The sequence below is a fragment of the Camelus bactrianus genome, chromosome 4 (assembly GCF_048773025.1).
Source record: "Camelus bactrianus isolate YW-2024 breed Bactrian camel chromosome 4, ASM4877302v1, whole genome shotgun sequence".
Classification (NCBI taxonomy): domain Eukaryota; kingdom Metazoa; phylum Chordata; class Mammalia; order Artiodactyla; family Camelidae; genus Camelus; species Camelus bactrianus.
This window is the reverse complement of record NC_133542.1, coordinates 75911633-75921251: the sequence shown is the minus strand read 5'-3', so window position 1 is coordinate 75921251 and position 9619 is coordinate 75911633. Positions and strand designations below refer to the sequence as shown.

Sequence of the window (9619 nt, the reverse complement as noted above, 5' to 3'; positions counted from 1 at the left end):
GGGTGAGGGAGGCCATGGCACTTTCAGGGACTGTTCAGAGTTAACCAAGGACTGCTGTCAGGCTAGGGCACAAGCAAGCCACCCACGGTGTGCGCGTCTGCTGGCCGGGGCTGGCCCCGGGACCCATGCCCGGCGCGGGCGTCACTGCCCCTCGGCACACGTCTATCTGCAGAGCGCGGCTGAGACGCTCCAGCTGGATGGGGCACGGGCGTCAGAGCCGTGGCTGCTGACAGCCCTGGGCGCCTGGCCTGTGCCGGCACCCTTCCCATCACGCCTCCAGGCCGCCTGCGCTGGAGGGCCCCCACCCAGAGCCCGCAGAGCGCGGGGCCATCTGTGCCTCAGACCCAGAGGCAGGCTCTGTGGCCTCGCCCTCGGGGCCTGATGAAGGGTTTAGCCCCCGAGGGAAACAAACGTTAACAATAGAAATCCCAGCGCAGCACACCTGCCGCCTGGTGGAGCCTCCGTGTTCCCCCACTTCACAGAGGAGGGAGCTGAGGCACAGAGAAATGGGGGCATCTGAAGCCCTGTTCTTGCGATCAACCAAGGGCAGAGCCACGCTGGCTTTCAGGGGTCCAGCCGGGTTGCTGGGGGCGGGGGGCACTGGGCTTCATCCCAGCACTACCTCCCTGACCGTTCCCGAGCTCAGTGAGCTCCCTCATCGATGAAGGAGGACCGCAGTGATCTTTTTTGGGTGCACGTAGCAGAAACGCACACAAGGGGATGTATCTGCAGAAAGAGTCACTGTGGATCTAGACGGGGGAATTGGGACCCCAGCCTGGCTTTCTCCAGGTGCCTGTGTCCTTCCTCTCTTCCCTCCCTGGACGGGCTCCTCACACAGGGACATGTCTGTCCCCAAGGTCAAGGGACCAACAGGGACTGGCCAGTGTCCAGGTCCCAGGTGCACTTCCTGGGAGAGGGGAGGGCCAGTCCAGCTGGGGGCCTGTCCACCCTGAGCCCAGCAGGCTGTGGTTGGGGGTGGGGAGGTAGTGGTGGTGAAGGGGGCTCTGGACCAGCGGCTCAGGGGGCAGGGCACCGAGAGGAGGGCTGGCCTGGGCGGGCACCCTAAAACCTGTCATTGCATGGCTGTGCTTGCTACTGTGCCGTGCATCCACAAAGATGCTGTGGGAGACCGGACCTCACACCCCGGGGACGTGGGGCCCCACCGTCGGGGTCGCTGATGCCCCAGGAGGGTTATGACGGCCACAGCAGACCTGGCTCCTGCCGACCCCAGAGCCGCCATGCCGGGATGTGGGAAGTGCCCTCCCCTGGCCTCAGCTGGCTCACCTTCCAAGGTGAGGGCCACGCCCCATGGGGCTACTGTGGGATCTGGGGGGGGGCCTGACTGACAAGTTTGCTGGACGGGTCGGTGGGGCCGCTGAAAGCCTCTGGGCCCGGGAGGCCCCGGAGCCCCTGGGCGGGCAGTGAGCCACACGTGACTTTTGGCTGCGATGGGCCCATTAGCTGGAATGGCACACGTGGACCAGTGGCCCTGGTGGGGAGCCGGGCTTCGGCTGGGTAACGGGGAGTGACTCCGTCCTCCTCTGAGCTTCAGTCTCCTCCCCTGCAAATTTCTGGTCCCAGCGCCGGCCCCTCCCTCCCACGGCCACTGGGAAGACGAGGGGAGGCTGCGGGGCTCCGCTCTGCTGCCCGCTCTCTGGCTGCGCCGGGTCGGGCAGAGACGAGCTGCAGCACCCCTGCGCCCGGGGCGGGGTGCGCGCGGGGGGGAGCCGGGCCACGCTCCGCCGGCAGCTGCTGGCTTTGCTTTTGTCTCACCTCAGCGAAGAGCGTGAAATGCAACTGGACAGCAGGCCTGGCCCCTGCCCAGCGTCCCCCGCCGGCCGCCTCCCCTGCACCCCCAGCTCCCTGGAACCGGCCCTGGTCTCCCTGCCCCCTCGCAGGGCAGGCGGGCCAGCTGGCCCCAGCCACCCTGGGGGCCGAGGAAGGTGGGAGCTGCCCGGCAGGGCGCCCAGGAATGCAGGGGTCCCTGGGGCTCCTGAGCGTCTGTGTGGCCTGCTCTGTGTCCTCCTGACCGGACCCTGCTGGTCCAGCTGTCTGGAGCTGCCTGTCTGCACCTCCATCTGTCTGAGTTTGGAGCTGTCTGTGAGTCTGTCTCATTGTCTCGTCGCTTTGGGCCTGTCTGGATCTACCTTTCCGTCCCTCTGTCTGTCTGCTCCGGATCTGGGTCCCCACCCCAGCTTTGCCTCTGCCCCACAGCACTGCCTGGGCCAGACCCTCTTGTCAGCACCCGTCCGTGTCCTCCTCCATCTGCAGACCAGCGTCCCCTGCGGCCACGCTCTCTCCCAGGCCGCTTGACCCCATAGAGGAGCCTGTGGGGACCCAGTGAGCCTCCAAGCTCGCCACGCGGGGCTCAGCTCCCTCACTCCCGCCCTCCGACCGCCCAGACCCTGAGTCTCCACACAAAAACCCCGTCTGTCAGTTATTCCCACACATTCCTGGAAGAGGAAAACTCGGCCCAAATTCCAGCAAGTCTTTGGCAAGGTTTATCAAAAACTTTAGAAGCGTGCACACCACAAAGCCCTTCGCTGCATATTCCTGCAACCGCAAGAAGTGGGAAGTGATGCTGACACCGGCCCGCGGGTCCCCACGCCCGGCATGAGGGGGGCCGGCCAGCGCCAGGGCCCCGGTGACACCGCGCCTCGAGGGACACGTGGGCTGCCTGGGGCTGGACGCCTCAGGGGAAAGGGAAGGTGTAGACAGAATGACACTCTTGCTTAGGACGGGGAAGGAAATGCACGTTTGCCTATATTTTTAGGAAGCAGCAGGGGAAGGATGACCCAGAATGAGGTGGCATCACTCTCTCCGGGCGGCGCGGCGGGGAGGCAGACGTGGGAGCGAGGCCTCTCCGTGGGCACCTGGCTTTACGCCTTTGACTTTGGAACCGAATGTTTTCTACAGTTAAAAAGCAAAGTTGAACCAGTTTTTTTTAAAAAGAAAGTAAAATTTTAAAATAATTTTAAAAATAAAATAACCAAAAAAAAAAAAAGAATACCGTTTGTTAGAAGAATGGCACCGACAGACTTGCTCAACTCAGGGTTGCCTCAAACTTAAATTTGTAAAAAAAAAAAAAAAAAAAAGTGTGTCTCTGAAGCACAGTGAAGTGAGCGCAATCAAGTAAGTTACGCACGTAATAATCACATACATTACAATGAAGTGCGGAACGGTGCCCGAAAAGGGAAAGTAAAAGCTAACTGGAGTAAACGAATCTGAGGGCCCAGGCGGTGGAAGGAAACTGCTGAGAATTATTTCAGGTGACTTTGAAACCGTCTTTTTGCTAGACGTCCCTAAGGCGACGAGAACAAAAAGAATAACAGATCCGTACCTAATTCCACTCCGTAAACTCCTAGCACGGACAGTGGTTACGCACAGTGGGGAGAGCAAATAGGTAACGAAGTGTATGTCATTAGGAAACAAAATTTTCCCTGCGGAAGTCACAGAGACCTCACATTTTAACAAGTAAAAACCCTTTCATCTCAAATTTTAAGTGGAAATATCAGTATGACCTCATGTCCATTTTTCTCTTCCTAAAAAAAAAAAAAAAAATTAAGTCTTTCTTAACTCTGGTCACTGAAAATGCCTGGAACCAATGGAAACCCAAGAGCAGCCAGCACCCCTGGTGCCCAGGCAGTGCCCTCCACAACTCACTTCCCACCAGGAGAGCCGGGGGGCCCAGGGGGACGGCAGGTCCCAGGACTGCAGCCAGGTGAGCTGGGATAGCTTGTGCCTGAAAGCAACACGCGTCAAGGATTGCTGGGGTCCCATCAAAATGATGCCCGAGTCGGCTTAGAGGGACCTGCCACCCTGCGGTCCCAGCGGGATCACTTGCGAACATCAGAAAGAGTAATGACAGTGGTGGACCGAGACACACCAGGTACATGGAAACCAGTGAGGGCACGGTGCTGTTGTAAAACAGCCACAGACCTCGGGAGGTGCCAGCTGGTTCTGAGAACTGACGACACTGAGAGCTGAGCATCTGTGCCCCTCCGCGGCGACTGCCTGTTGCTGTCCCCACAGAGGTGACAAGGAAAGATCTCTGGAGAAGAACCGAGCTCATCCATGCAGGAGAAATGACTGCATTTGAAAAGTCACCATTTGTGACCCGTAATGAAACAGCAGATCTAGGCAAAGACTCCCGCCGGCTGCTGGAAGGGCGAGGTCGGGGCCGACGGGGTACTCCACGTGGGAGAGTGGGGCTGCCGGCCGCTGAGCCCCTGGTTAATGTCAACATCAGGGCCAGAGGGACGGCCGTCTTGGGGCCCTGAGAGTGATGTGAGAGGAAGGCAGGGTAGACGACAAAACCATGACAGAGGAGGACGTGAAATGCTGCCAGAGGTGCAGCCAGTTCGAGTTTGCGGAGAATTCTGTGAAGTAAATGACCCAGCTTCTTCTGTAAACAACATGGGGCGGGGAAGTGGGGAGCACGATGGGAACTGAACTCTTCTGCAGGCAAAGGAGCCGAACACAGCTGGATGCTGATTTGAACAAATCAGCTGTAAAAAGACATTTTGGAGATGATTAATGGTTTTTTTTTTTAAAAAAAGGTCTTCACCTGTCAGATTTTGCACTGAAATATTTATGAGTGAAATGATGTGCCTTGGGGTTTCCTTTCAGGAACTCAATCGCCCCCACCATGCTATTCCCCTGCAAAAAAAAAAATGGTGGGAAGGGGAGATTGGGGAAAGGTGTGCTGGAACCAGCAAGCAGTGGTGTGAGCGGTGGTCATGAACCATCCAGGGATCCACCAAGCCAGTCATTGAACCTTGGCAGCTTGAAATGGGCCACGGTGAAGTATTTCCACTGCGAACACCGGCAGACGCTACAAGCCAGGGTGCTTTTATTCTACGAACTGTTGTATCGGCACCCGGACAGGCGGATGGAAATCTCACAGGAGCACCGCCGGCGACAGCAGGGTTCAGTTTCTCTACCTCGTGTCTGTTCAGCATTTTCCACAGAAGTTTACGAAGGGCACATCCTTAGGCCCAGAAATTCCGCTTCTAAGAATCGATCCTGAAAACGTCATTGAAGTCGGCCCTGCAACCCAAATGGCCCCAGTGTTGAGCTACAAAAACATTTATTAAAATGTTGGCTTAAGTTTTTTTTTTTTTTCATGTAAACAGCCTATCAAAAAGAAGTTGGTTTTCAGTCTTGAAAGATGAAACAGTTCTGGAAATCGGTTGCAAACAATGTGGATACACTTAGCAGCACTGAATCATACACTTAGAAAATGGTGAAGATGGCAAGCGTCATGTGGTGTGTCTTTTACTGGCAATTTAACATTTTAAGAGAAAAGGGATTGGTTATGTTATAAAATGGAAGATGGTTTGAAGTTATGTTGCAGAAGAAAATTTAATGATAAGGATAAATAAGGACGATCTTGTTAGGCGGAAAAGCAGGTTGCAAACCCGTAGGTTCAGCCTGGCTGCACCTGGGCGAATTTTACAGAGCGTGAGCTCGCTGAACCAGCTGGGGGTCTCCTGCCTACCCTCAGGCCCAGCCCCTGCCTCCCACACGCGTGCCCTGGGGTATTTTGTTTTCCCTTTTGGGGTGTTTCCTCAAATTCCTAAATGAGAGCAGTTTCTCTCTGCACTGAGATAATGATGCGGTGAGGCCGGTGGTGTGTGTTGCAGGCTGTTGATGGAGAAGGGGGCGGATGACAGCCGGGACGGTGGTCATCACCGGGGGCATCTTGGCGACTGTGATTCTGCTCTGCATCGTCGCCGTTCTGTGCTACTGCCGGCTCCAGGTACCCGGGCACTGGGAGGGGCGGGAGGGAAGCCAAGAAGCAGGGAGCCCTGCAAAGGGAGGGAGCGCCCGGGGGGCCGAGGCCCAGGAAGCGGGAAGAGCCGGGTCTTGAAGAAGGTGCGCAGCAGCCCAGATTCCACCTGGGGGGCTCAGGGATGGCAGCTTCCCAAACACCCTGGGAGGTGAGGCCCCTGGGGCTGAGCGAGGGCGAAGGGCTGAGCCAGTGGCACACAGCTGCCTGGCGGGGGCAGGGTGAGCACGTGGGCTGTCTGCTCCGCCTGTGCACCCCTGCCCCCGCCACGCTCTAGGGCTGTCCTAGGCCCCCATGTCTTCCTGACAGAGAAGGGGAAGCCGCATGGGCAGGGCAAGGAAGCCCAGCCCGGGGCCCATGAACCAGGCTGGGGCCAGACTGCCTGGGCTGGCATCCCAGCTCTGCCTCTTCCAGGCGGCCTGAGCCCCGAACCTCAGTTTCCTGGCCTGCAAAATGGAGTTGTTAGTCGCACCTGCTTCCAGGAGCTGTGGGGTAAAATGAGGGAATCCCTCATCTAGGGACCCCAGGAATCCGGGGTGCCCAGCCTGAGCGAGCTCCAGGACGGGGTGGTTAGAAGGACACGGGGTCCGAGCCGGGTGCACCGGGCCCCCTCTGGGTGCCGCGCGCGGTGAGGGTGAGTGGGTGGGGAGCTGGGGGTCACCGGCCCTCTGCCCGCAGTACTACTGCTGCAAGAAGGACGAGTCGGAGGAGGACGAGGAGGAGCCGGACTTTGCCGTGCACTCGCACCTGCCCCCGCTGCACTCCAACCGCAACCTCGTGCTGACCAACGGGCCGGCCCTCTACCCGGCCGCCTCCACCTCCTTCAGCCAGAAGTCCCCGCAGGCCCGCGCCCTCTGCCGCAGCTGCTCCCACTACGAGCCGCCCACCTTCCTCCTGCAGGAGCCCGAGGACGAGGGCGTGCACAACGGCGGGGAGCGCGTCGCCTACCGGAGCCTCAGCCAGGAGGACGTGGAGCTGCCGCCCGGGAGCTTCGGGGCCCTGCAGGCCCTCAACCCCAACCGCCTCTCGGCCATGCGGGAGGCCTTCTCCCGGAGCCGTAGCATCAGCACCGACGTCTGAGAGCGCCCCCAGCCGCCGACAGGTCCTGAGACCATGGTGGGGTCTCGACGGCACATCAGCCTGGCCCCAGGCAGCCTGGACCAGGGCTTGGCCCAGCTTTCCTCGCATCCCCATCATCGCGGGGGCCCTGTTGGGGAGCCCGGGGGCTCTCAGCAGGGATAAGGTCTGGTGAATGCTAGCGTGGCCGCCCGGGGCCTGGTCTGGAAGGGAGGCAGGCGTGATGCAAGCACAGGTGAGCAGTAGCATCCAGGTGAGAGGCTGCAGAGCGAGGTAGGGCCCTGGAGCACAGACGCCAGGCTCCTGACGCCAATGCCGCCATTCAGTAAAGGGGCAGTGGAGAGTGGCCTCGGTCTCAGCCCCAGTAACTTGGCCATCTCTGGCGGCACGGCCTGGCCACATCACTCCCTCTCGGGGCCTCGGTCTACCTACCTGTTCAAGGAAGAGATGGCAGCCATGACCCTAGGGCCCTGCAGCACAAGCCTTGCCTGGCCATCAGGGACCGGGTGTTCGGTCCCAGATCGGAGCCTCTGTGCCCCCTCCCCCAGCCCCTCCCACACACACCCCGGCTTCAGGTGCCAGGCAGCCAAAACACTGGTTGAGCTGGCCTCCCTGCTGGTCCCCCTAGAGGGTTTCCAGGCGGCTGGTCCTTTGGGAATGTGCAGCCCCAACTGGTGAAAAAAGAGGTTAAGAGGAGGCCGTGGGCTGACCCCCCGCTTCAGGAGTGACCACCCTAAAGCACACAGGAGTGACCAGTCCTCAGCCCTGATGTGGTCAGGCACACAGAGCCCCGGGCCGGGGGCTGAAAGGCCCCCGAACTCCCCGCGAGACCTGGGGTGGGCCGTTTCTGGGAGCCCTTCTGCTCTGGTCCCCAGGGTGACAGACCCAAGCTCTCCTACCTGCCTGGTTGCTCCCAGGAGGACCTGGGAGCAAGGCCTCAAGCCCCCCCTCCCCCCCTCCACCTCCACGTGAAGACCTCAGCTGAGCCCACCGTCCACCACGCTCCTAGCAGGGCTCGGGGGTCCCTCCATCCGGCCAGAGAAATGCCCCAAACCCAGGGGCACCTGCCATGGAGAGTGCAGCCCCCCCCCCCCCCCGAGGCGTCCTTTCCTGTCTCTGCAGCCCCCTGTGCCCTCCTGGGCTTCCTCTGCCTTTGGGCCTGACCATGGAGCCCCCCACCCCAGTGAGGCAGCCCCACGTCTGCCCAGGAAGACGGACAAGCTCCCAGCTCAGACACCCCCCTGAAAGATAAGCTTTTAGGGCAAGCGGCTATCCCTAAACCGTGAGCAGCTTTGACCACCTTCCAGCTTTTTCTTGAAAGTGCCGCTGAGCCGAGACTCGGGCGTGAGCGGAGTGAGGGAGACTTACTATTTTTAGCAGTCTCAATTTTTTCCCCCTCTTCTTCCTTTCTCCTGCCTCAGTTTGGACTCGCTAATGGGATTCATCCCCAAGCTTCCCCTCCCTTTGTCAGACCCCATGAGTCTGTTTCTGATGCATTAGCTTGGGGGGTGGGCAGGGGTGGGGGGCGAGGGCCTGGAGGTGGCACTTCTGTGGCTGTTCTGTTTGGTTTCCTCTTTCCTTTTCTGGGCTCTGGCCTCTGTATAGATTCCTACGTCCTTTTGACATGAACATGCATCCGTCCATCTGAGGTCACTCAGCTCCACCGTGGGGACCTACGGGGAGCTGCCTGCTCCCTGACAAAATCGAGAGCCAATAAAACTCCTCTCGGACACCACACACCGTCTTCAGTCAGCTGGGATCCGAGCCAGCCCAGACCCCTCTCCGGAAATCCCTGGGAGGGGCCGTGTCCAGCCCCACCCCAGGCAGAGCGGGTCATTCCTCTCCTGTCCAGCCCTGGGGGTCAGGGCTCCGCCCAGAGGGGCCAGCCACAGCCACGTTTGCTTTTGAGTTTCCAGGAGTGCCTGGGTTGACCTTCCAAGATTAGGAATCACTGGCCTAAACCCTGAGCTCCTGGAGAGCATGATGTGGGGGATGGGCTGAGCCACCTGGGGCAAGGGACAGACCTCTCTGGGCCTCAGTCTTAGCCTTCACACAATGGGTGACAACGATACTGACTCATGGGGCTCCTAGGAGGATTGCACGAGGCAGCGCTGATAAAGCGCTGGGCACAGACCCTGGCATACAGTAGTGCACAATAAGTGTTAGCAGAGAGGAGGACGGTCGTAGGCAGTAAGGAGATGGGAGTGGGGAGGGGGGTAACAGGGCACCGTGGTAGGGTGGTCAGGGGGCCCAGACCCCTGGAACTCAGTGACCCACCTCTACTGGAAGCAAGCCGCTGACCTAGAGGGAGCCACCCCAGGGCCTCAGCCAACCTGCAGTGCTGCTCAGCCAACTGCCGCGCTCTGGATTCCGCCCTGAGCACTGCGGTGGGCCCTGCTCTGGTCCCTGTTTGGGGACAGGCTGGCTCCAAATCCCGGGGAAGCAGCCAGGCAGCCACTTGCCCCTCCTCCCTGTCCCCAAAGGAGACACCCCCCCCCCCCCCGTGGCAGCCTTGGCCCTGCACTGGTCTGCTGTCCTGCAGTGGGTGGACACCCATGTTCTCCCTCCTCTGCTGCAGCCAAACCAGGGTGCTTTGGGCATCCTTGACTCCCAACCCCGCCCCAAAGCTTTCTTTTTCTATACACTCTTCCCCTCTTTCAGAACCACACCTGCTGCTGGACTGCCCTAAACGTTGCCTTCCCCAGGAAGCCCTCCCGTGTCCCCGCACCCCCAAGTCCAGGTTAGGCAGCC

General features: G+C 59.9%; 1 protein-coding gene across 1 annotated transcript; it reads left to right on the top strand.

The window, feature by feature from the left end:
* Positions 1–4700: 4700 nt before the first annotated feature.
* Positions 4701–9522, top strand: FAM163B (family with sequence similarity 163 member B). Its single transcript, XM_010954445.3, has 2 exons — positions 4701–5761; positions 6470–9522. The coding sequence occupies exons 1-2, from the start codon at positions 5669–5671 to the stop codon at positions 6869–6871; spliced, it is 495 nt and encodes a 164-aa protein (XP_010952747.1). The 5' UTR covers positions 4701–5668; the 3' UTR covers positions 6872–9522.
* The last annotated feature ends 97 nt before the right edge of the window (positions 9523–9619 follow it).